The 25,249-nt window shown below is 36.9% G+C and overlaps 3 protein-coding genes across 9 annotated transcripts; 2 read left to right on the top strand and 1 right to left on the bottom strand.

Annotated features, from left to right (window-relative positions):
• Positions 1 to 239: 239 nt before the first annotated feature.
• LOC117334467 lies at positions 240 to 23,760 on the bottom strand. 7 transcript variants are annotated; one of them, XR_004534178.1, is made up of 4 exons: positions 23,206 to 23,760; positions 4,420 to 4,514; positions 1,318 to 1,368; positions 240 to 428 (listed from the first exon to the last, which is right to left on the bottom strand). XR_004534178.1 is itself a non-coding variant. In XM_033894108.1 (4 exons), the coding sequence occupies exons 1-4, from the start codon at positions 23,326 to 23,328 to the stop codon at positions 322 to 324; spliced, it is 330 nt and encodes a 109-aa protein (XP_033749999.1). In that variant the 5' UTR covers positions 23,329 to 23,758; the 3' UTR covers positions 240 to 321. The 7 variants fall into 7 exon arrangements, 1 of the variants encoding a protein (XP_033749999.1); XM_033894108.1 differs by having other exon boundaries at positions 4,420 to 4,468; positions 23,206 to 23,758; XR_004534182.1 differs by lacking the exon at positions 4,420 to 4,514.
• Positions 4,348 to 9,390, top strand: LOC117334465. Its single transcript, XM_033894107.1, has 3 exons — positions 4,348 to 4,483; positions 5,667 to 6,177; positions 7,908 to 9,390. The coding sequence occupies exons 2-3, from the start codon at positions 5,670 to 5,672 to the stop codon at positions 9,068 to 9,070; spliced, it is 1,671 nt and encodes a 556-aa protein (XP_033749998.1). The 5' UTR covers positions 4,348 to 4,483; positions 5,667 to 5,669; the 3' UTR covers positions 9,071 to 9,390.
• Positions 12,181 to 22,943, top strand: LOC117334464 (nascent polypeptide-associated complex subunit alpha, muscle-specific form-like). Its single transcript, XM_033894106.1, has 2 exons — positions 12,181 to 12,295; positions 19,429 to 22,943. Exon 2 carries the CDS (start codon positions 19,429 to 19,431, stop codon positions 22,585 to 22,587), a length of 3,159 nt encoding a protein of 1,052 aa, XP_033749997.1. The 5' UTR covers positions 12,181 to 12,295; the 3' UTR covers positions 22,588 to 22,943.
• Positions 23,761 to 25,249: the final 1,489 nt, after the last annotated feature.

Below are 25,249 nucleotides of genomic sequence, written 5' to 3'. Positions count from 1 at the left end.
TTAGCGTTTAATTGTTAATTCAAATTATTCAATTAGATTTTGATTAAAATCAAAATAAACAAAAGATATCAAGTCAACTTTACTACTGAAGGTTACAGACAGACGTGCTAATTTTGTATGTGTGTCTTAACAACTGCAGATGTTAATTTTGCGTAAATATGTATATTTAAATCTTTAAGTACATATAACCCAGGTTTAAATTTCATTTAAAATTCAAATAAATAAACAAATCAAATGTATACAGACAGACACAAGTTTAATATATACATTTGTGTATTTCACGATATATTTTATATCTGCCTGCTTCACTTAAGTATTGGATTACTTCCCGGGGAACAATGGCGGACAGCAGCATTCTTCTCCTTGGAGATCACACTCTCTGCTGATGCATCTGCCGTATCTGGCTGGCATACACCAACCAAATCTCGCTATTAAATTTAAAGATAGTACTTTGATTTTTCACATTATAAATAATATTTTACACAGACACATTTACAAACAAACGTCATATTATTTTGCGACAGGGAAAAACCTTACTATCTAGCCATATTATAAAACTGGTCTAGTGACAAAGTCGATTGGATAACACTATTTAAGAATCCAATCTTATTACCTAACTGACTCCCTTTGATATACCGAAGGTAAACTAGGTTACAGGTACAATGATAAATACATGTACATTTATGCGCATCAAATTGAAAACCCACATACCTCAACTTCGGGGGATTGCATGTTTGTATTCTCTTCTCTTTTCTGAATGTTTTAAACGTAAATGTACTTTACAGTAGATGTATGTATACTTGCTAATTCAATTTATTTAACCAACTTTTAAACAGCACGTCTGCACACATAAATATACATAGGTTTTAATATATTTTGTCTATGATTATAGACAAAGTTACTTAACCTGACCCAGTAACTTTACATACGAAGTCTGAGAGATGGAATAAGAATGTGGTACACTATATACACATTGACTAAAGAGACAAACCGTTTAACACAGCTCAGGTAACATCTAATAAGGGTGGCTGAATCATGATGCATAATTCAACATTTCATAACGCAAACGCGCGCCTCAAGATGGAGGTAGGTTCGGTCTAGTTTTTGGACATAACAAAAGGGAACCTCCGAAGGTAAACAAAACTCTTCCTAAAGGAGAGCAAAATATGAACAAAGGAAATTTTAAAGGATGACCCCGAGAAGAACAGGAGGTAAGACAATCCATTTTTGCCATGATGAAACAGTGTGACCTATTACAGGGGTATCGGAGCTATAAAATAATAGACGAAGACACTTAAGGTATACAGGTATACTTACAATGGATAGTTGTTTTCACTTCCGGATCATCCTTTGACTCATTCACTACTTCTACAAAATAAGATAGATCTATATGATAGACAAATAAAAAGAAGACAATACCCTCAGTTAAAAGTGGTATAATAAAATCACAAAATGCTACGTGGTTTTCACACATAAGTAGTTGGTAACTGCGTTTTACAAGAAAACGACGACGTACCTATTGTTTTGATCTAGATACAGATGTCGAAATCCTTCCAAAATTGTTCGCCCAAGAAGTACAAATGAGATGGATTACAACATTTTGATTACATATTTGCGTGGTACAGTATTGGACTTGATGAGCTGTGCTCAGCTCAGCTTTGTCTGAATATTGAGCGCTTCATATGTCTTCTGTGGTTCGCTTTGACAAAAGAAACGTGTCAAAGTGCGCAAAAACATATCAATGCTGAAAAAACAATGGACCTACATGTTGATCAAAATTAAAGTATCCATATAGGTATCCGGTATTTGCTCTTCTTGACAGAATATGTGATGCATATTTCGGTCAAGTGTCTTGACAGGAATCGAACCCGGTCTCCGACATATACCGAGTGACAGAGACCGTGATTAAGTGCTTTCAGATCAGAAGTAAGTTAAATCCGTTTATTAAGACGTTAATTGTAGAAATAACCCAAGCTGATTAAGAGAGGAATAAAATTATAGAATTCCTTCCTCGAGGTCAGAAGAAAAGAGAGAAAAGTCACCCAAGGTAGACTTAGATACAAACAGCATTAGAAAAAATCCTACCTGATGAAACAACCGCCCCCAACAGAAGGGACAACGAAAGGAGTACTATCAGAAACTTGTCCATTGTTTGACGATGCTTCTCCACAAGACTAACTGGGATCTAACTTTACTGATACGATAGGTGAAAACATGCCCTATATATTGACCTTTCAGTCCCAGATTGTGATAAGGATAGCGACGCAATTTGTCTGATAGGCTTACATAATATACAAGAAGAATCACGCCATGAAGAGATTATGCTTTCCTTATAGACCATTATATAATAGGAATCAAACCATCAAAATGAATTTGATTACATTAAATATGAAATAGTTATGGACAAGTCACATCTGTGTCTCTTCGGGGATTACAGATATTCAAACGAAATTCTGATTCAAAATTGCATAAAGGGCAAATTAATAATTTGATAGAATATTAGTCAACAATCCATACATACAGTTATTTGTATATTGTTTCCTATTGATACAAACAAGCTTACCTAGCCTGACCCAATCGCATATGAAGTCTGAGAGATAGAATAGTAATGTAGTAAAATATATACACAATGGATAATCAGATAGTCAATTGAATGCACCCTAAGAAGTCGGATTAACTGGATAAGGTTTTAATTCATTGTTTAACATTACATGTGCGACTTAGAATAGAGATATATTTACCTGGTTTTTAGATATATGAATAACTCAAGAGAATACCGAAAATTAAATAAATCCACAACTCTAAATTAGAATTGATAAAGCAAGAGTTTGGTTTTGGTTTGGTTTATTTTGTTTGATGTCCTATTAACAGCGAGGGTCATTTAAGGACGTGCCAGGTTTGGAGGTGGAGGAAAGCCAGAGTACCCTGGGAAAAACCACCGACCTACGGTCAGTACCTGGCAACTGCCCCACGTAGGTTTCGAACTCGCAACTCAGAGGTGGAGGGCTAGTGAAAAAGTGACGGGACACCTTAACCACTAGGCCACCGCGGTCCCTTTAAAGCAAGGGCAAAGATAAGACAACATAAAGCTTGTATTGGCACCCTTGGCAAAGCGCAAGGAAAATAAGACCAGGTGTTCCACCAGATTAAGCGTCTGCTACTTCTATGTCATATCAGGTTCGAGTTGATCCAAATGAGATCGTGATGTCGACAATAAAACATAGTCTTCATCGTCCTACATTTCGCGAAACCTTTGTGTTGTTTGTTTGTTTTTGTTTTTTGTTTGTTTGTTTGTTTGTTGTTTTTGTTTTTGTTTTTGTTTTGCATCAGTAGTCGATATCCGTAACGGAAATCGTGATAATGGTATAATGTTATTGAACATCGAATCAACTGCGACATGTAAACACCGCAGGTAGGGAAAGCAGGGGTACTACTATCCAGAAATAAGAAATTATCATTTCGGAAATTGAAACGCTTACCATACAGCATAGTTGTGAGCTGTCCCTAATGCTAATGTTGTAAGTAAAGATCGAAAGATCGAGATAAGCGGCTGATGTTGAAAGTCTGCAGTGGCCCAGATTTAAAGTTTTGCGGGGTATATGCGATCTCCATAGTCAATAATGTTTTTGTTTAAAGATAGCATATAATCAATTCACCTATATGTGAAACTAAACGACTTTTTAATGTCACAATTAGCTATTCTGAAAAGCTCTTCAACATCGTATTTTAAAAAGTCGGTTTTTAAAAACAAATTAAACACATCACTGAAAATGCTTTTACACGGATCAATTTTGTATACGGTCTTGTTCAATAATATAAATGCTTAAAAATATCCAGAACAAAATCGGATCCGTCATCATGGTTAAAGAAACACAATTGGTTTGTTTACATTAAAAGTACAATATGTTATGTTGATTTGACCTTAGCGATTATGCATTTAGATTGTATCACAAACATTATATAGACTGTAAACAAGCGTTTTATCTTATGACATGGTAATCAACGTAAAAAAAAACCACTTGACGTACACTTGTGTATATGATGGTTAGCGGATCGCAATCAACCATAGAACAGAATTAAATTCAAATAAAATAGAAATATGCTGCGGTGTAACAATGACTCACGCTTTATAGGCTTCTTATACACGGATACCAATGCTAACATGTTATTATTTATGCATGTAATCTTATAGAAATAAGAACAGATACGTACACATAGGCTTAATATGCATTATGTTAATCGCTCTGTGTATGCGAGACCAATGGATTAGTAAAACTGGATTATGTTGAGAGACCTTTCTCGGTGGTCAACAACAAAACAAGACTTAGTCGCCGAGGACAGAAATTAGAAATATTCACATGGTGCCGTAAAAAGTAAAAAGGCGGACATTGGACTTAATTACTGATAGAAATGAGGTACCTGGTGATGCGGGCCTTTCTGGAGTAACGACAACGATATCCTGTCTGTCCTGCTTTCAACAAAGGTTTGTTGATTAGTAACACGTACAACACGAACTGAAAATACAATAGTGTAATGTAAATCTGTCATACAAAACGGGCTCGTATCGAATTTTGTCTTTGAGTTAGAATTTGTAGTTTTAAATTTGATGATTTCTCTGTTATTGGAGTATATTAAAACACCCGGAGGAAAACATTTTAAGAATTGTATTGATATACGGTGTATATATATGATAGACCTATTGCAGTTAAGATATTATGCGGAAGATATGACTCAATAACCCAAGTGATATCTTATATGATTATCTTATAATACCTGGAAATCGTTCATTATATCTGTTGTAATAAATGCATTTAATCATAGTTCCGTCGGCAATTAAACTGTATATCACTTGTTTAGATGAATGTCTGTTTCATGATGGCCACACTTTACTTATATGATAATAATCATCAGTATCCAGTATGGACTTTGGCTTAACCCCAAATCATCCTCACACCTTGCTTGTGCGCGTTTCGTGTCAAAATTACTAACTTACCCTCCACAGAATAATGAACAGAGATGTACATATAGCAAATGTGGAAAAATAAGATCTGACATCATACGACATTACGTGACGCAGTGCGATTCCACACATATTGTAAGAGACAAATTCATTACAGATGTCCTAGACTTATGCGATACAGAAACTTTTATTGTGTTGGACAATACTACCGACGAAGATTTTGTCCAGATACTATTTGGAAAAACCAATGATAGAACTGAAGATATCAGATCTCTACAGATGATGGCCACTCGATTCCTGAGAGCTGCATCACATGCATACCTTGCAGCTGAGGACAGTTTTTAAAACAAGGAAAAGCGTGTCGCGACGCGAACGCGATGACCCATTTTTTCATTTCCTTCTCTTTTGAAAATCATTGACTGTAATACCAAAAATAATTGCTTTGTACTTATCTGTATTTTCTCTGTATCTCTTTAAGAGGAATTCAAGAATGAATGAATGAATGAATGAATGAATGAATGAATCAGTATCCACATCGTATAGTGTATGTAAAGTATGACAGATTCGTAAATCTATAACACATAGTTCTACAAATCAATAAACCACGGAATTAGTGACATTTATTTTTGTTGTGATGTCTTATTTGAATAGATATCTTTTTTAACACGTCAAACATAACATCATTATCTATGTATTTAATTTCCAGAAAATGTCGAGGTCGAAAATCCTGAACAGTGACAAGGAGGTTAACGCCTTTCGGTTCAATTTGAAGGAACAACGATGCCTTCAAAAAAACTTAAGCATCCTTGATGCAGAAGCAATATACTCCCTCAAACTCATAGACCTTGATAACAGAGGAATTCGAGTGTTTTACAAGCGCTTCAAGGACAAGGTATCCCGCATCAAATCCCACTTGAATGCTGAGGACCTTGCTGCCATGCAAGATTTAGAGGCAAGAGGGAAAATGCCAAACATTAATAAAAACATGAATAGTAGTGGAGCTTTAAGGATAGCAGACGCCGAAAAGAGGCTAAAAATTCAAAGTACAGACAATACGAGAAAGGCGAGAAGCGCAAATCCACTGATGAGGCAGAATACATTGAACAGTGTGGAGTCATTAATACCGTATGACAGAGGACATCAGAGGCCGAACACCACCGGTGGAACGAATGATAAAAAGTTGTACCTACGACAGGATTCTAAGCGCAATTCTGTCGGTAAGTGTGTTGCTTGAGAGGATATTTACTATGACTGATGGCGTTTACGTCAATGATTAAGAAAGGATTTGTTCTCTACAAAGTGATTTCGTATCCTGGTAATAATGATTATCACAATACCTGATTCACAAGGTTTGTGTACTACTGTAGCAATACTCTACAGAGATCAAAGACATGTACTACAATAGATATTTATCTACAGAGATAATCACAAACACGTGTCTTACTGTAGACAATCATAACACAGATAATCACGAACAGGTGTCTTATTGTAGACAATGATAAACACAGACAATCACAAACAGGTGTCTTACTGTAGACAATGATAAACACAGATAATCACAAACACGTGTCTTACTGTAGACAATCATATACATAGTTAATCACGAACACCTGTTTTGTTGTAGACAATCATAAACACAGATAATCACAAACACGTGTCTTACTCTAGACAATCATATTCATAATCACAAACACGTGTCTTAATGTAGATATATACAGGTAAGAACAAACACGTGTATTACTGTAGACATTCATTTTCACAATCAATCACAAACACAATATGTATTACTGTAGATATTTATACTCTACACATATATTTACAAATACGTGTATTACTGTAGATATTTATACTCTACACATATATTTACAAATACGTGTATTACTGTAGATATTTATACTCTACACATCTATTTACAAATACGTGTATTACTGTAGATATTTATACTCTACACATCTATTTACAAATACGTGTATTACTGTAGATATTTATACTCTACACATATATTTACAAATACGTGTATTACTGTAGATATTTATACTCTACACATATATTTACAAATACGTGTATTACTGTAGATAGTTATACTCTACACATCTATTTACAAATACGTGTATTACTGTAGATATGTATACTCTACACATATAATTACAAATACGTGTATAACTGTAGGTATTTATTCAATACACAGATAATTATAATCACGTATATTACTGTGGATATGTATGCTCTACACGGATAAGTACAAAAACGTTTATAACTAGATATTTAAATTCTATACAGATAATTACGAAAACGTTTATAACTGTAGATATTTATACTCTATACAGATAATTACAAACACGTGTATTACTGTAGATATTTATACTCTACACAGATAATTACAAACACGTGTATTGTAGAAAGTTAATACTAACAAAGAATTACAATATCAACAAATACCCTAATGAAAACACGAACGATAGTGAGAACAGTGGAAAAGAAATAATTTATATCGTATATCTGATTTTCCATTAACTTTGTTTCCTGTTTAATCAATCACAAAATTCTTTACGTGCCTGCTTTATACGTACGTCTGTGTACTGAAGTTGATGGCATTATTTGATATCATTATACCATTTCAGACATTTATTTATCCAAAAAATAAATATTTTCACGGGAATAACTATTGCTAACCCACAATAATAAACATCTTCATGGGAATAACTACTATTGCTGACCCACAAAAATAAAAAAAAATTCACGGGAATAACTACTATAGTTGAACCACAAAGATACATATTTCCACGGGAATAACTACATTTGTTGACCCCAAAAAAACACATTTTCTCGGCAATAACTACTATTGCTGACCCACAAAAATAAATATTTTCAGGGGAATAACTACTATTGTTGACTCACAAAGATAAATATTTCCACGGTAAAAAATTTTATTTGTCATTTTTTGCAGGTGTAGTTATGGAGACCACAGAGTTACCTAAAGGGATACCGCGAAACAAACCCTCTTATGGAAAACAACTATCAAAATCGGGTCAGTTCTCTCAACGCTCCTCGGATCTGGATACTGCCAATGTCAAAAATCCAAAAAGTCCACGAAGTCCGCATAGTCCACGAAGTCCCATGGTGGCCAGATCCGATAGCAAGCCAGCATCTATCCTTGTCAACTCCGTCAAAAGTATAATGACGAAAATTCGAGAATCAAAAAATACTATTTCATCGGAAGATGTCAACGACCAGAAACAAAATAATCATAAAAAGATGCATGTTCGGATAGACACGGAATCGGTGTCGGTCTGTCCTGATCCTTCAGCACAGGGAACTGATAATGGACCGCCCGTTAATGAGCCAGACCCAAACACCCTTGCTGTTCCTAGATCATGTGACAAGAAACCTCATTTGATAGGGAAACCCTTGCATAACAATCTTATGGAACATCAGGATGATGCTATAGTGCTTTTAGATAAGGAGGGCAAACATAAGAAAACGGATAAAGTGGAGGAAGGATATGACATAGGGCCGGATAGACTTAGTCTCAGCCGCGTGTCTAATGTCACGCGATACAGCAATGCTTCTGCTGGGCAATTCTCCTGTCACACATTACAGGATCGCGACGGCGCTGCTCCATCGAGACTGGATATGTTCTCCGGAGGAGACGACAGGATCGGGGAATACCTAGGAGACGACCCGTATGAGGAAAGACGACAGAAAATGATATCTGGGGAACAGGAACGGGTACATGACCTGCTGGATCAAAAGGAAATATTTATGGAACGACTAGACATGTATATCAGAGAGATGGAGAAGAAGAACCGACAGATGTCGGTCATTGTTCCCAGCATGGATATTCCAGACAGTGTTCTACGTCAAGCACGACGGGAAGCTGGGGAACGTGCCAAGGCATCAAGGCTCAATAAAATGAGGCAGGGTATGCATAGGTCTTCGATATCAGAGGAGGAAAGGAAACGTCGTGCACAAGAGATGTGGAAGGACGTCAATAAGTGCCGGTATTTAAGAGTGCCATCAGACAAAATCGACTTGTCTGGTATAGTAACGTTGGCTTCAGAACAAATGAGACTGCTAGGTGCAATGCGACAAAACATCGAGGAGATGTAATGAATGGCTATCATGTGTTCTGGTGACAAATAAATTGACAATGATTTAAAGCCATATCATGAATATTTATTCTGATTACTATTCAAGACACCATGAAGTAATTACCCTAGTAATTTAATCTATGTTGAACATTGACATGCTATGTATTTATTAACGACATTGGAACTCTTTAAACGACGAAAAAATTCTTGTTTTGAGTTTTTGATGACGTTTTGACTATCTCTAAACTTTAGGGATTATGTGTTAAGCATATTTCATTCATCAATTAACTATTTATCAAACTAAAATTGTTATGATATAATAGACATTTGACAAAGATATAACACCAACCTTGTATTACTTTTGTTTTACTTTGCATTTAAAAAACACACCCATTGTTGCTTCTTCTTTAAATGCATGGCCAAGTATGGACATTTCTTTTTCTCTTAACATAAGTGTTTCTAATCACAATAATAGAGGTGCAAAATATCTCCGCCATATCCAAGGCCAACTTTGAGGCATACAATATCATCGATGGCGATAATTCAAAACAGATAGTCAACACCGCATTTAGAATCTTAAACTGGACATGAGGATAATGTTTGGAAACATAGAATCTTTCTTAGGTGATTAGATATCGCTGTTTCTTCAACACTGGTAGCGCATTTTCTCGTCTTCTCCAGTAAAGTTATTTTGCTGTCAATCAGAAAGTTACCTTATCAGCCCAGACAGTTATTTTGTCATCTCGAATAAAATAATCTGACTATTTCAAAACAATTCCCTTGCCAACTTATGAACATTGTCTCACCATCGCCGAGGCAGTTATCTCACAATTCCTAAGATAGTTACTCCGCATTCCAATGCATCATACCATCGTGGCTATAAGCATGTCCTGGCTATGAGCAGATGTCCTGGCTATGAGCATATGTCCTGGCTATGAGCAGATGTCCTGGCTATGAGCATATGTCCTGGCTATGAGCATGCCATGGCTATGAGCATATGTCCTGGCTATGAGCATATGTCCTGGCTATGAGCATATGTCATGGCTATGAGCTTGTCCTGACTAAGAGCATGTCCTGGCTATGAGCATATGTCCTGGCTATGAGCATGTCCTGGCTATGAGCATATGTCCTGGCTATGAGCATATGTCCTGGCTATGAACATATGTCATGGCTATGAGCATGTCCTGACTAAGAGCATGTCCTGGCTATGAGCATGTCCTGGCTATGAGCATGTCCTGGCTATAAGGACATGTCCTGGCTATAAGGACATGTCCTGGCTATGAGGCTCCATTTAAAGTTTAACCTATATGAACTTAAGATATATCAAAACATAAATGTCAAAAAGATCAAAGTCTGTTGTAGTTCTGGACTTAAAATCACATGATCTCCATGAGGAGGTAACTACATACTAAATACATCCAGGAAACGATTGACGTTATTGTTGGGAATTATAACTGTTTTTAGGGGTTTTCAACATATCGGCCATATATATACATATACATATGACGTCATATATAATTTTTCTCTGAAAATCAAGTATTTCTCCAGGACGGAAAAATTACTAGAAAATCGGTACAAGCTGGTCAACAGTCAAACAATTGTTTCATGCCTCTAGACACAATAAATCAGGTCAACAGTTTTGGCTAATAAGGCATTGGACTATGGCATACTATCTCCTTAAAATAATCCATGGAAAATTTCAGACATTATGTTGAATGATAATATTGTTTTCTACTGACTGTTTCCAAGAACAGACATTTCCCCGATATATCACCGGTCTTGACATCGTACAAATGAGCCCGCTTGTAAATGTCCTTAAATATTGTAATGATATTGTTATCGACATTGCGTAATGGCTGTAGTCAATAAGCATACTCTATGACGAAACATATACATTGTTATTTGTAAGACAGGTAAGGTTAAACAAATACTAACAGTAAACAGCTGTAGATAAGAGACTTCAGTAAATACACGTACTTTGTATGTGGAAACAAAGTGACAAGTTATGTATGTACATTAGTCGAGGGAAAACCTATACTCTATGTATTGAGGTGCATTAGTCAGGTAAATCCGTATAGTCCACTCAACCATCTAACAATAGTTAGCCAATCGATCATGGTAACTACATACACCCTTAAGACATTGGAAAATATACGTGTCACGGTTAATGTAATTCTGACTTAAAACAAACTAATATTTGACGTATGGAGACCGTTTAAAAGTACTGTATAAGGAGATTAAGAGCAGATAGTCCGGAAGGATATCAATCGTCTCTTTCATTTGTGACAACCGCAATATAATTCTATATAAAAGATAATGTCATGTTCTCAAACGGATAACCGGGTTGGTGAAAATGGATCGATGAATATCTACGGATATCAAACGCGTCTAACTTCATGTCGCGCACATAAAGGTAATTCCGATTCCTGGTATGGGGTCATTAAATTTGTCAATCAAGGTAATTAAATGTAATCGTGTGAGTTAAGGGAAATTTAAGATTGGTGTCATTAAATGATACGCCAAAACACAGTAAACAAAAGTACTGACGGTTTTTAATGAAATCTATGATATTAAAGTATAGATTTCAGGCCACAATAGCTACATCTGGGTAACAACAGATTACTTAGTTAAACTGAACTTTGCACCCTAGTAATTTACAAGAGGTCCACTGTTGGATTTTCCAGGAAAAGTAATTGTTGAACCAAAGCTAGGAAGGGCTCTTTTTGTGACAGTCACAAATAACTTCTCTTAATACATGTTTCACAAAGGTATAACTCGATAATGTTTTCAATTAACAATCCTATCAAAATACAACAGATATTCGTCAGTACACAAGTTATAACCAGTGAAGAAACAGGATTATAAGCGACTTAACCTTGTAGTTTCTACCAAAGGACAAGCAACTGTATTCGATAACCTCTAACCTCTCAGGTCCAGTGGGTATTTTCAACAGTGGCAAGAAAGTACTTCTCATATGAAATAAAGAAATGGATTATAATGCACCTTAGACAATGAACTCGTATAAATTACAATTGCAGGCCAATCGGGATAATCCGCATTAGTGACCAGGAGTGAGTGTCGGTATAATCGGATACGTCTATACTGGTTCTTTGTGTTCAATCGCATTGGTATCGTTTATACAGTTAAATTTCAAAATGGCAGAGGAAGAAAGGGTGACAGGAATCATATAATATAAATATATTGTTATAACTAAAATGGAGGTGTGAGCCAGACAACATAAAAGGTAAGATGACGTCGACTGATTGATCCTATTTTTGATATAGATTGATTCTGATAATGGAAACAATATATATATATATATATATATATAAACATCTAACCTATGACATTGGTGATTTTTAAACAGGTCCGATCGTTTTTTGTCAGTACTGTAGCATTGCTTCCATTATAAGTACAAATGCAGTTAAAAACAATATGAACCCAACTTACGATCATTTTGTATATAATGAGGATACAACATTAATGAATATTTCACAGTGCCAACCTATTGATATCGAAAAATGTAGAATCCTGAATATTGAAAAACAAATCATCATTCGTTGCTAATTTTAGAACATGGAGAATAGACAGACACCAGTAGATTGATATAGTCAACATAGTGAGCGGGTTATTTTAAAGCTGCCAGTGCGTTTTGGCAAAATAACACAGATGCATCTTAGCTATTCAGAAAAGGTTGAGTCTTCAGTCATTTATAAAACAAATTGTTTTAAATAATGTCACTTCGTATCACAATGTACAATGATATATAATCTCCGTTAGATTATTCGTGTTATATATTGTTATGGTATCGCCCTACAGGATAATGTTATAATAGACCGTTATGTTGTATTAATCTTCGTGTTATATATCGTTATGGTATCGCCCTACAGGATACTGTTATGATAGCCCGTTGATCTTCGTGTTATATAACGTTATGGTATCGCCCTACAGGATAATGTTATGATAGCCCGTTAATCTTCGTGTTATATATCGTTATGGTATCGCCCTATAGGATAATGTTATGATAGCCGTTATGTTATATTAATCTTCGTGTTATATAGCGTTATGGTATCGCCCTACAGGATACTGTTATGATAGCCTGTTATGTTATATCAATCTTAGTGTTATATAACGTTATGGTATCGCCCTACAGGATACTGTTATGATAGTCCGTTATGTTGTATTAATATTCGTGTTATATATCGTTATGGTATCGCCCTACAGGATACTGTTATGATAGTCTGTTATGTTGTATTAATCTTCGTGTTATATATCGTTATGGTATCGCCCTACAGGATAATGTTATGATAGCCTGTTATGTTGTATTAATCTTCGTGTTATATATCGTTATGGTATCGCCCTACAGGATACTGTTATGATAGCATGTTATGTTGTATTAATCTTCGTGTTATATAGCGTTATGGTATCGCCCTACATGATACTGTTATGATAGCCTGTTATGTTGTATTAATATTCGTGTTATATATCGCTATGGTATCGCCCTACAGGATAATGTTATGATAGCCGTTATGTTGTATTAATCTTCGTGTTATATATCGTTATGGTATCGCCCTACATGATACTGTTATGATAGCCGTTATGTTGTATTAATAGTCGTGTTATATATCGCTATGGTATCGCCCTACAGGATACTGTTATGATAGCCCGTTATGTTGTATTAATCTTCGTGTTATATATCGTTATGGTATCGCCCTACAGGATACTGTTATGATAGCCCGTTGATCTTCGTGTTATATATCGTTATGGTATCGCCCTACAGGATACTGTTATGATAGCCTGTTATGTTGTATTAATCTTCGTGTTATATAACGTTATGGTATCGCCCTACAGGATACTGTTATGATAGCCTGTTATGTTGTATTAATCTTCGTGTTATATACCGTTATGGTATCGCCCTACAGGATAATGTTATAATAGCCTGTTATGTTGTATTAATAGTCGTGTTATATATCGTTATGGTATCGCCCTACAGGATACTGTTATGATAGCCCGTTGATCTTCGTGTTATATAACGTTATGGTATCGCCCTACAGGATACTGTTATGATAGACCGTTATGTTGTATTAATCTTCGTGTTATATAACGTTATGGTATCGCCCTACAGGATAATGTTATGATAGCCTGTTATGTTGTATTAATCTTCGTGTTATATAACGTTATGGTATCGCCCTACAGGATACTGTTATGATAGACCGTTATGTTGTATTAATCTTCGTGTTATATAACGTTATGGTATCGCCCTACAGGATAATGTTATGATAGCCTGTTATGTTGTATTAATCTTCGTGTTATATATCGTTATGGTATCGCCCTACAGGATACTGTTATGATAGCCCGTTAATCTTCGTGTTATATAACGTTATGGTATCGCCCTACAGGATACTGTTATGATAGACTGTTATGTTGTATTAATCTTCGTGTTATATATCGTTATGGTGTCGCCCTACAGGATAATGTTATGATAGCCCGTTATGTTGTATTAATAGTGGTGTTATATATCGTTATGGTGTCGCCCTACAGGATACTGTTATGATAGCCTGTTATGTTGTATTAATCTTCGTGTTATATAACGTTATGGTATCGCCCTACAGGATAATGTTATAATAGTCTGTTATGTTGTATTAATCTTCGTGTTATATAACGTTATGGTATCGCCCTACAGGATACTGTTATGATAGCAGTTATGTTATATTAATCTTCGTGTTATATATCGTTATGGTATCGCCCTACAGGATAATGTTATGATAGCCGTTATGTTATATTAATCTTCGTGTTATATATCGTTATGGTATCGCCCTACAGGATAATGTTATGATAGCCTGTTATGTTGTATTAATCTTCGTGTTATATATCGTTATGGTATCGCCCTACAGGATAATGTTATGATAGCCTGTTATGTTATATTAATCTTCGTGTTATATATCGTTATGGTATCGCCCTACAGGATAATGTTATGATAGCCTGTTATGTTGTATTAATCTTCGTGTTATATATCGTTATGGTATCGCCCTACAGGATAATGTTATGATAGCCGTTATGTTATATTAATCTTCGTGTTATATATCGTTATGGTATCGCCCTACAGGATAATGTTATGATAGCCTGTTATGTTGTATCAATCTTCGTGTTATATATCGTTATGGTATCGCCCTACAGGATAATGTTATGATAGCCTGTTATGTTGTATCAATCTTCGTGTTATATATCGTTATGGTATCGCCCTACAGGATAATGTTATGATAGCCTGTTATGTTGTATCAATCTTCGTGTTATATATCGTTATGGTATCGCCCTACAGGATACTGTTATGATAGCCCGTTAATCTTCGTGTTATATATCGTTATGGTGTCGCCCTACAGGATACTGTTATGATAGCCCGTTATGTTGTATTAATCTTCGTGTTATATAGCGTTATGGTATCGCCCTACAGGATACTGTTATGATAGCCGTTATGTTATATTAATAGTCGTGTTATATATCGTTATGGTATCGCCCTACAGGATACTGTTATAATAGACTGTTATGTTGTATTAATAGTCGTGTTATATAACGTTATGGTATCGCCCTACAGGATACTGTTATGATAGCCGTTATGTTATATCAATCTTAGTGTTATATATCGTTATGGTATCGCCCTACAGGATACTGTTATGATAGTCTGTTATGTTGTATTAATCTTCGTGTTATATAGCGTTATGGTGTCGCCCTACAGGATACTGTTATAATAGCCTGTTATGTTATATTAATCTTCGTGTTATATATCGTTATGGTATCGCCCTACAGGATAATGGCATGATAGCCTGTTAATCTTCGTGTTATATATCGTTATGGTATCGCCCTACAGGATAATGTTATGATAGCCTGTTAATCTTCGTGTTACATAGCGTTATGGTATCGTCCTACAGGATAACGTTATGATAGCCTGTTATGTTGTATTAATCTTCGTGTTATATATCGTTATGGTATCGCCCTACAGGATAACGTTATGATAGCCTGTTATGTTGTATTAATCTTCGTGTTATATATCGTTATGGTGTCGCCCTACAGGATAATGGTATGATAGCCCGTTAATCTTCGTGTTATATATCGTTATGGTATCGCCCTACAGGATAATGTTATGATAGCCTGTTATGTTGTATTAATCTTCGTGTTATATATCGTTATGGTGTCGCCCTACAGGATAATGTTATGATAGCCTGTTAATCTTCGTGTTATATATCGTTATGGTGTCGCCCTAAATAATAATTTGATGATAGCCTGTTATGTTGTATTAATCTTCGTGTTATATATCGTTATGGTGTCGCCCTACAGGATACTGTTATGATAGCCTGTTATGTTGTATTAATCTTCGTGTTATATATCGTTATGGTATCGCCCTACAGGATACTGTTATGGTAGTCTGTTATGTTGTATTAATCTTCGTGTTATATATCGTTATGGTGTCGCCCTACAGGATACTGTTATGATAGCCCGTTAATCTTCGTGTTATATATCGTTATGGTATCGCCCTACAGGATAATGTTATGATAGTCTGTTATGTTGTATTAATCTTCGTGTTATATATCGTTATGGTGTCGCCCTACAGGATAATGGTATGATAGCCTGTTATGTTGTATTAATCTTCGTGTTATATAACGTTATGGTATCGCCCTACAGGATAATGTTATGATAGTCTGTTATGTTGTATTAATCTTCGTGTTATATATCGTTATGGTATCGCCCTACAGGATAATGTTATGATAGTCTGTTATGTTTTATTAATCTTCGTGTTATATAACGTGATGGTATCGCCCTACAGGATACTGTTATAATAGCCTGTTATGTTGTATTAATATTCGTGTTATATATCGTTATGATATCGCCCTACAGGATACTGTTATGATAGTCTGTTATGTTGTATTAATCTTCGTGTTATATATCGTTATGGTGTCGCCCTACAAGATAACGTTATGATAGCCCGTTAATCTACGTGTTATACGTTATGGTATCGCCCTACAGGATAATGTTATGATAGCCTGTTATGTTGTATTAATATTCGTGTTATATACGTTATGGTATCGCCCTACAGGATAATGTTATGATAGCCGTTATGTTATATTAATCTTCGTGTTATATATCGTTATGGTGTCGCCCTACAAGATAACGTTATGATAGCCCGTTAATCTACGTGTTATACGTTATGGTATCGCCCTACAGGATAATGTTATGATAGCCCGTTATGTTATATTAATAGTCGTGTTATATATCGTTATGGTATCGCCCTACAGGATACTGTTATGATAGCCTGTTAATCTTCGTGTTATATATCGTTATGGTATCGCCCTACAGGATACTGTTATGATAGCCCGTTATGTTGTATTAATCTTCGTGTTATATATCGTTATGGTATCGCCCTACAGGTTACTGTTATGATAGCCCGTTATGTTGTATTAATAGTCGTGTTATATAACGTTATGGTATCGCCCTACATGATACTGTTATGATAGCCCGTTATGTTGTATTAATCTTCGTGTTATATAATGTTATGGTATCGCCCTACAGGATAATGTTATGATAGCCCGTTATGTTGTATTAATAGTCGTGTTATATAACGTTATGGTGTCGCCCTACAGGATACTGTTATGATAGCCTGTTATGTTGTATTAATCTTCGTGTTATATAACGTTATGGTGTCGCCCTACAGGATACTGTTATGATAGCCCGTTATGTTGTATTAATCTTCGTGTTATATATCGTTATGGTGTCGCCCTACAGGATACTGTTATGATAGCCTGTTATGTTGTATTAATAGTCGTGTTATATAACGTTATGGTATCGCCCTACATGATACTGTTATGATAGCCCGTTATGTTGTATTAATCTTCGTGTTATATAATGTTATGGTATCGCCCTACAGGATACTGTTATGATAGCCTGTTATGTTGTATTAATCTTCGTGTTATATAACGTTATGGTGTCGCCCTACAGGATACTGTTATGATAGCCCGTTATGTTGTATTAATCTTCGTGTTATATATCGTTATGGTGTCGCCCTACAGGATACTGTTATGATAGCCCGTTATGTTGTATTAATCTTCGTGTTATATAACGTTATGGTATCGCCCTACAGGATAATGTTATGATAGCCTGTTATGTTGTATTAATAGTCGTGTTATATATCGTTATGGTATCGCCCTACAGGATACTGTTATGATAGCCCGTTATGTTATATTAATATTCGTGTTATATAACGTTATGGTATCGCCCTACAGGATACTGTTATGATAGAATGTTATGTTATATTAATCTTCGTGTTATATAACGTTATGGTATCGCCCTACAGGATAATGTTATGATAGCCTGTTATGTTGTATTAATCTTCGTGTTATATATCGTTATGGTATCGCCCTACAGGATAATGTTATGATAGCCCGTTGATCTTCGTGTTATATAACGTTATGGTGTCGCCCTACAGGATACTGTTATGATAGCCTGTTATGTTGTATTAATCTTCGTGTTATATATCGTTATGGTATCGCCCTACAGGATAATGTTATGATAGCCCGTTATGTTATATTAATAGTCGTGTTATATAACGTTATGGTATCGCCCTACAGGATACTGTTATGATAGCCCGTTAATCTTCGTGTTATATATCGCTATGGTATCGCCCTACAGGTTACTGTTATGATAGCCTGTTATGTTATATTAATCTTCGTGTTATATAGCGTTATGGTATCGCCCTACAGGATACTGTTATGATAGCCCGTTGATCTTCGTGTTATATAGCGTTATGGTATCGCCCTACAGGATACTGTTATGATAGCCTGTTATGTTGTATTAATCTTCGTGTTATATAACGTTATGGTGTCGCCCTACAGGATAATGTTATGATAGCCTGTTATGTTGTATTAATCTTCGTGTTATATACGTTATGGTATCGCCCTACAGGATAATGTTATGATAGCCTGTTATGTTGTATTAATAGTCGTGTTATATATCGTTATGGTATCGCCCTACAGGATAATGTTATGACAGCCGTTATGTTATATTAATCTTCGTGTTATATATCGTTATGGTATCGCCCTACAGGATACTGTTATGATAGCCTGTTATGTTGTATTAATAGTCGTGTTATATATCGTTATGATATCGCCCTACAGGATAATGTTATGATAGCCCGGTAATCTTCGTGTTTTATAATGCTATGATATCGCCCTACAGGATAATGTTTTGATATAATGATGTCTTCTTCTTCTTCTTCTTCTTCTTCTTCTTCTTCTTAGTCTAGTTTTATACTTTGTTTCCGTTAAAGTATTGTGCTGAGACCCATAGAGAAACAATAAATTGTAAATGTGTGACTCTATCTTCTTTCAGATGTCGATCCCACAGAAGCGGACTCACGCAGAGTTCGAGTCCAATGCTGTCAAGTCCAATATCAAGGAACAGCGCCTCCTCGAGAAAAACATCAACATCCTGAATGTAGAGGAAGCGTACGCAATGCGCATCCTCAATCTAGATAGTAGAGATATCAACCACTACCGTAATAAGATGAACGAACGCACGTCCAAAATCAAATCTCACCTGACAACGGTAGACATTATCAAGATGAAGGAGCTGGAAGCATCAGGAAAAATGAAGGGTGTAGGAAACAAAACAGCGTCAGCTTCATCTGCTATCTTAGCAGCAGCTGAAAAGAGACTTAATATAAAACCTCGCGCAAAGACAGCTTTACCTGTTCGTCAATATGACAACAATCGTAAATATTCCCCGAATATCGAGGACAGTAGAAGTGATGACACAAATACACCAAGCCAAGAAGAATCGCGTGAATATAGACCGAAGTCGCTTGTTAAACAGCCCTCTCTTTCGAACCTTCATCAAATGTCGGCCAACGATTCTGCAGATCAAGATAACAACACAACCTGGGCTCGACCGTCACCTAAACCTCGCAAGCGGCCAAATACTGCTTTTGTTCCCTCTAGTCATAATGTCAATGGCAGTTCTGGCAACAGGGGGACATCCATCCCGTCACCTGTAGTGAAGAGCATAGTGATTCCAACAGCAGAAAATGTCGATGATACTGTTAGTGACATAGAGGAACTGCCAAACGACCAAGTATTTATGCCATGCGAGGAGGAGAAACCCCCTACGGTTCAGGAAGTCCCAATCGAGAAACCAGCACCACGTCCGAAATACCGTGAGTTACCAGTGCCGCCAAAACGACAAGAGAGAGGAGACAGGTGCCAGGCACACACAAAGCCTGAAAAGTCCAATAAACAAACGCGGTGTCCTTACAAGGGAACGCCGATGCGAGTGGTGCCTTCTGCAACCCAGATTTCAATGGTATGTAATGATTCTACACAGTCGACGGCAGTAGACGGACAACATCGTACATCCCGACCCGGAAGTGGGATTCCTGTGAGAAATGGGGACGCAAAGCAGGTCAAAAGAAGGCCACAAACGGCGAAACATGTGTCAAACGAGGACAGGGCGATGGAACACTTTCCTCAATCACACAATAACAATGAAGTAAGTCGCGATACAAATCGGCCGAAAACTGCTAAAGTACCTCCGTCGCTTGGTTATGCCGAAATACATCGCAATCGCCGTGTACGATCACCTGATCATACAAGCAGCTCTAGAAGTCGTCAAAGTAGACCTGATAACCAGGACTTCGCACGAAGTCCATCACGGCAGCTGCCTGTTCGGCCAGACCGGTCTCCCAGTACCAGAATTCCTGTACGTCCTGTTACAGCTCATTCTTATTCAGTAGAGATTGAACAAGAAGCTCCTAGGCCTGTCCCTCAAAGACGGCTGTCTCGTCCACGAACGGCAAAAGCAAATGTCAATCCGGTGTACACTAGTGCTATAAGTACAAATGTTCCTGAATATTCTGCCCCTGAAAATACTTTAAATACTCCAACTCTTCCTCCGCCTATAAGTCCCAGAGATAATATGACACCCAGGTTGGAATCAAAATCATTAACGAGTGCTTTGTCAACACGACAATCGCAGGATCCTTCGTCACAATCCATGACCGATGTTCCTCGACACGTGCCGATAGCTCCACAGCAAAGGGCAAGTATCGTTCCACGCACCCCACGAGTTGTAACTGTTACGTCATCTTCATCTAAAAGAATAAATGCGTCTGTTGTAGACAGATTGAATGATTTCTCTAGCGTGTTACCGTATGCTTCATCAGGAAATAGTGGGCACAGTCAGGCTAATGAGATTCCAATGGTGTTACAAAGTAAACATACATCATCAGACCAACCGCGGGAGTCACATGCTGTTCATCCCAGTCATAGTTCTTCTGATCAGAGAACGCACGTTGCTAATGGGGACCAGGATCCCCTTCCTGGTAACCAGCAGAGTAGTGCACACCTCAGTAAAAATCACGAAGCAGTGGTGGACTATCATTATAAGCAAGCTTCTCATACAACACAATACCAACAACAACCAAACACACAAACATCAATACCTCGGCCCGGCAGTGCCAGGCCTCGCGCTGCTGCTCAGGTTAGTCACCGATCACCACCTGAGGACGAGGCTGTCAGTTCTGCTTCAGACTTTCGTAGATCTTTAAGCAGGGCATATGACACAAATGAACACGTCATCAGCGCCAAACCACCGCGACCAATGCAGAGACCAACAACAGCAAGGACACAGATCACTACTGGAGATCCGCCTGCCGCAAGAACTAGCATTCCAAGACCTCGGACGGCCAGGATGTTACCTACAACACCACAACACAGACCACAGTTGGAGAAATATCCAACCCAAACTGGAACAGAACGGGAATCGGTTGTCACTCAGGCTATTATTCATTCTCCGCGCCCGCCCAGCGCCCCTGCAGAGAGAAGAATACAAGCACCCGGCCAAACAGAATATGTTACCCATGATGCCTCAGTCCCGGCCCCAAGCAGAATAGCAGTGCGTACAAAAACACCAAAAAAGCCGTCGGCTTTGAAATTTCATTTTGATTCTCATAAAATTGCGACAGAAAAACATCAGAAAGAACAAGAGGAAAATCTACCTCCCAAGGTATATTCGTCATTCGAGGAGGCAATGGCGGATTACTTAGAGCGTGCCGCCGCAGATAACGTATTTAACGAGAACGTGTTGCAAGGATTTCGCAAAAGTCTTATCAAATTGGAGAAACTGAAATTCGCAAAGATTGAAGACAAAATGACCTTATTCCTAAATAAGATGGACGAATATTTAGAACGCTCGGGTAAGATAATACCTGACTGGTTCAAACCGCTCCGCTTTAAGAAAACTGTTGAGGAACCTGTAATTGTCACATTTGATCCAGCCACTTATTTCAAAAATAGGAGAAAATGCAAATATCAACACAACAAAGCTGCGTTCGAGCGGCAGAACAAAAAAGATACCGACCCCAACATGACATGGAACGGTATAAAGAAATGTCGCTACCTCAGGATTCCAAACGAAATGATTGATCATTCGGGCATGCGCACACTCGGAACAGATCAGATTCAGCTCATGAAAACGCTTAAAGGCATTGACTAAATGATAGTAGGTTATTTGTGTGAGGATTTATTATAAAAATAGTTAAACTCCAATATTTATTGCAAGGTATATTACCCAAAATTGCAATAGAAAATTAAAATGTAATATTAGTAGTGATGCTGTTTTAGGAATTGTTTGAACGGACATATTGGTTGGAAATCAACTGCGAAAGACATATCCGGAAAATTTTTGGCACTGCTGATTGGTTGAAAATATATTATTTGGGACCACGTCTTTTCTTATGACCCGTGTGCAATGAGCTTTATATGAAAATCCCTTCTATTGTTTTTATTCGCAAAGAGTGATTGAAAGAGTTTTTTGTTGAGCATTGTGAACATAAATTAAGTGTAAAAACCTATCCGCTCACTTTTACTTTGTATAAGTAGGTATAAGTAATTCATTAGTATGTAAGTGCGTCGACACATTACATGGTAGAGTATGGGAAATAAATCACGGTGCCATACCTGTATGATAGCGATAGTTACCTCCCCTTCTTCATAGGGTACATGGTGCTTTGTACACAACATATTTCACACGGACGAGGTTCTCTTCGTGAATCCTTAAACAATATAACTGTAATATATCTTTATTGTCATGACTTTAATCATCTTCAATTACCTTATCGTCATTTGATGTCTTACCTTCCTCATGTGCATCATCACGTGCGAAATGCAACAAAATATAACTCATCCCTTCCTCTCGTTGATAACCGTATCCAATGACGTTAGGCCTGGATTTCATCGCATTTTACACTGTAGGTAACGGCCTTTGTCATTCAGCTAATGAAGTATGCTTCTTTTGCTCAGAATGTAGATCAGCGGATTATAACACCGTCGGCCCGGGTCCGATTCCTGTCCGATAATACATAGGAATGTATAGGCTAAAAGGAAAATTCCCGCTTGTGTACACATTTATTGTAAGGGAAGTAACTCTGGTATACATAAGAAATTGAATAAAAATGTTCCAAACCTGCAATACATTCAGGTATCAATACGATTATCGGAGTGTATTGGGATTTGGTTGTAGGGTATTTTCCATCTAAATTAATTATCGTAAACGTGTGGTGAATAATTGTGAACTTTTTTCGTTTTTCTTTTACCTTTAAAGCCACATACTCCCAAACAACCTAAAATTCTAGTTGCATACATGTATTACTGGCAATTGAAGATGCTCATTCACGCTCTCCTAACATTAAAATGACCACTGGCCTGGTCGCTTGACCGGGGAGTCCTTGAGACATCAGTGTATAAAAATAACTCGCAGCATTTATATTTATTGCGAGATTTGTCACGGAGCCGAGAACAAGCACTGCACAGGGCCGTTGTTTACATATCGAGCATACGTGGACTTTGCCTAATAATGCTTTCATTTAAACATATTAACAGAATATTCGCGTATTACCCAAGTAACTGAACAAAATAAACAAACATAGCTTACCTGTAAATACTTAATTAAAAAATGTAGCAAAATGCAAACAACAAAACATCGATAATATTTTAGATCGATGAAATTGATAATGTTCAAAAGCTAACCAGCAATCCAATAGACGTCCGGCAAAATCGGAATTCGAGTCTAGTCTCTTTCCTTCTCACGCTAGGTTCCAACGGATCATTTCCTTTCCTAAGGAAATACTCGGGTTTTGCCGATTCCACTCACATTTGCGTCTTTGGCAGAATCTGTCTGCGTTTTCGCAGGTCCACGCTTTCGGCGTTCCGCCATTTTCTATGGACTGTGAAAACCGCCGTTGAATTGCAGAGAAACTTGGTCCGGCAGCCACAGTTATTATTTTTGGGAATTCCCCGTATACTTTCATAAATACACATTTTCTTTCAGTTTCTGAAGTCCGAAAACTGTTAAAAGCTCAAAATGTTAGCATTGATATATGTTCCTCCGGAGTATGTGGCTTTAAATAATTAGTTTCGTGAACACATCAAGGTAGACAATCCTTGGTATTTCACTTACTTACCTCCATCGCCACTAGGAACACGTCTTCACTATTTAAACGCAATAAGAAACAATATGTCTGTTTGACACAACATAACTCATTTTATTCATACTGGTTTACTAATATATGCAACAGCCAAGTGTTTTTTTTCAGGAGAAAATGTCAGTCGAAAAATAACGAGTTCTAAAATATTATATTATTTGTGGTAAGCTTAGGATATATGTTTACCTGAAAAGCTGACCCTTTACCATTTTTTTCATTCGTGTAATGACACACACAAATTATTTCATTTTAAATGACTTATTTTCTAAGCCGCAGTGTGTAGAAGTGGTTACGCTGCTTCTGATTAAGTTTCATACATTCATTAACAGTTCAAAATCAAATACTAAGTACATTTCCTGCTAAGGTTAAAAGGTCATGAGTCTTAAAGGGGCATTCGTTTGTTCGGACATCAGAAACATGCACATTTTCTATTGATGAATTCTATGTTCGAACGATGTTTATATGAGTGTCTGTGCCTACATAGAATTAACGCCGAAATGTACAAATGTACAAATCCCGTATGCCTTTGCAGTATTTAGTGATACTTCGGGTCGAAGTAAGAATTTTTCAGGACAAAATACTCGAAGAACCTTGGTTTATCTTGAGAATAAAACTGTCTTAATGTAAAGATTATAACTTTAACCTCTTGAAAAAAATACGTATTTTCCAGTAAGT

This window comes from Pecten maximus, chromosome 9, assembly GCF_902652985.1.
Source record: "Pecten maximus chromosome 9, xPecMax1.1, whole genome shotgun sequence".
In the NCBI taxonomy this organism is placed as follows: domain Eukaryota; kingdom Metazoa; phylum Mollusca; class Bivalvia; order Pectinida; family Pectinidae; genus Pecten; species Pecten maximus.
This window is presented reverse-complemented; position numbering and strand designations above follow the sequence as displayed.

Excerpts from the sequence above, each read along its gene's own strand:
- LOC117334464 (XM_033894106.1), top strand. The coding sequence starts at position 19,429 with ATGTCGATCCCACAGAAGCGGACTCACGCAGAGTTCGAGTCCAATGCT.
- LOC117334465 (XM_033894107.1), top strand. The coding sequence starts at position 5,670 with ATGTCGAGGTCGAAAATCCTGAACAGTGACAAGGAGGTTAACGCCTTT. Across the intron at positions 6,178-7,907 it reads TTCTAAGCGCAATTCTGTCG|GTGTAGTTATGGAGACCACA; the intron begins GTAAGTGTGTTG and ends CATTTTTTGCAG.
- LOC117334467 (XM_033894108.1), bottom strand. The coding sequence starts at position 23,328 with ATGAAATCCAGGCCTAACGTCATTGGATACGGTTATCAACGAGAGGAA. Across the intron at positions 4,469-23,205 it reads AGACATCAAATGACGATAAG|GACAGACAGGATATCGTTGT; the intron begins GTAATTGAAGAT and ends TGTTGAAAGCAG. Across the intron at positions 1,369-4,419 it reads AGAAAGGCCCGCATCACCAG|AAGTAGTGAATGAGTCAAAG; the intron begins GTACCTCATTTC and ends CTTATTTTGTAG.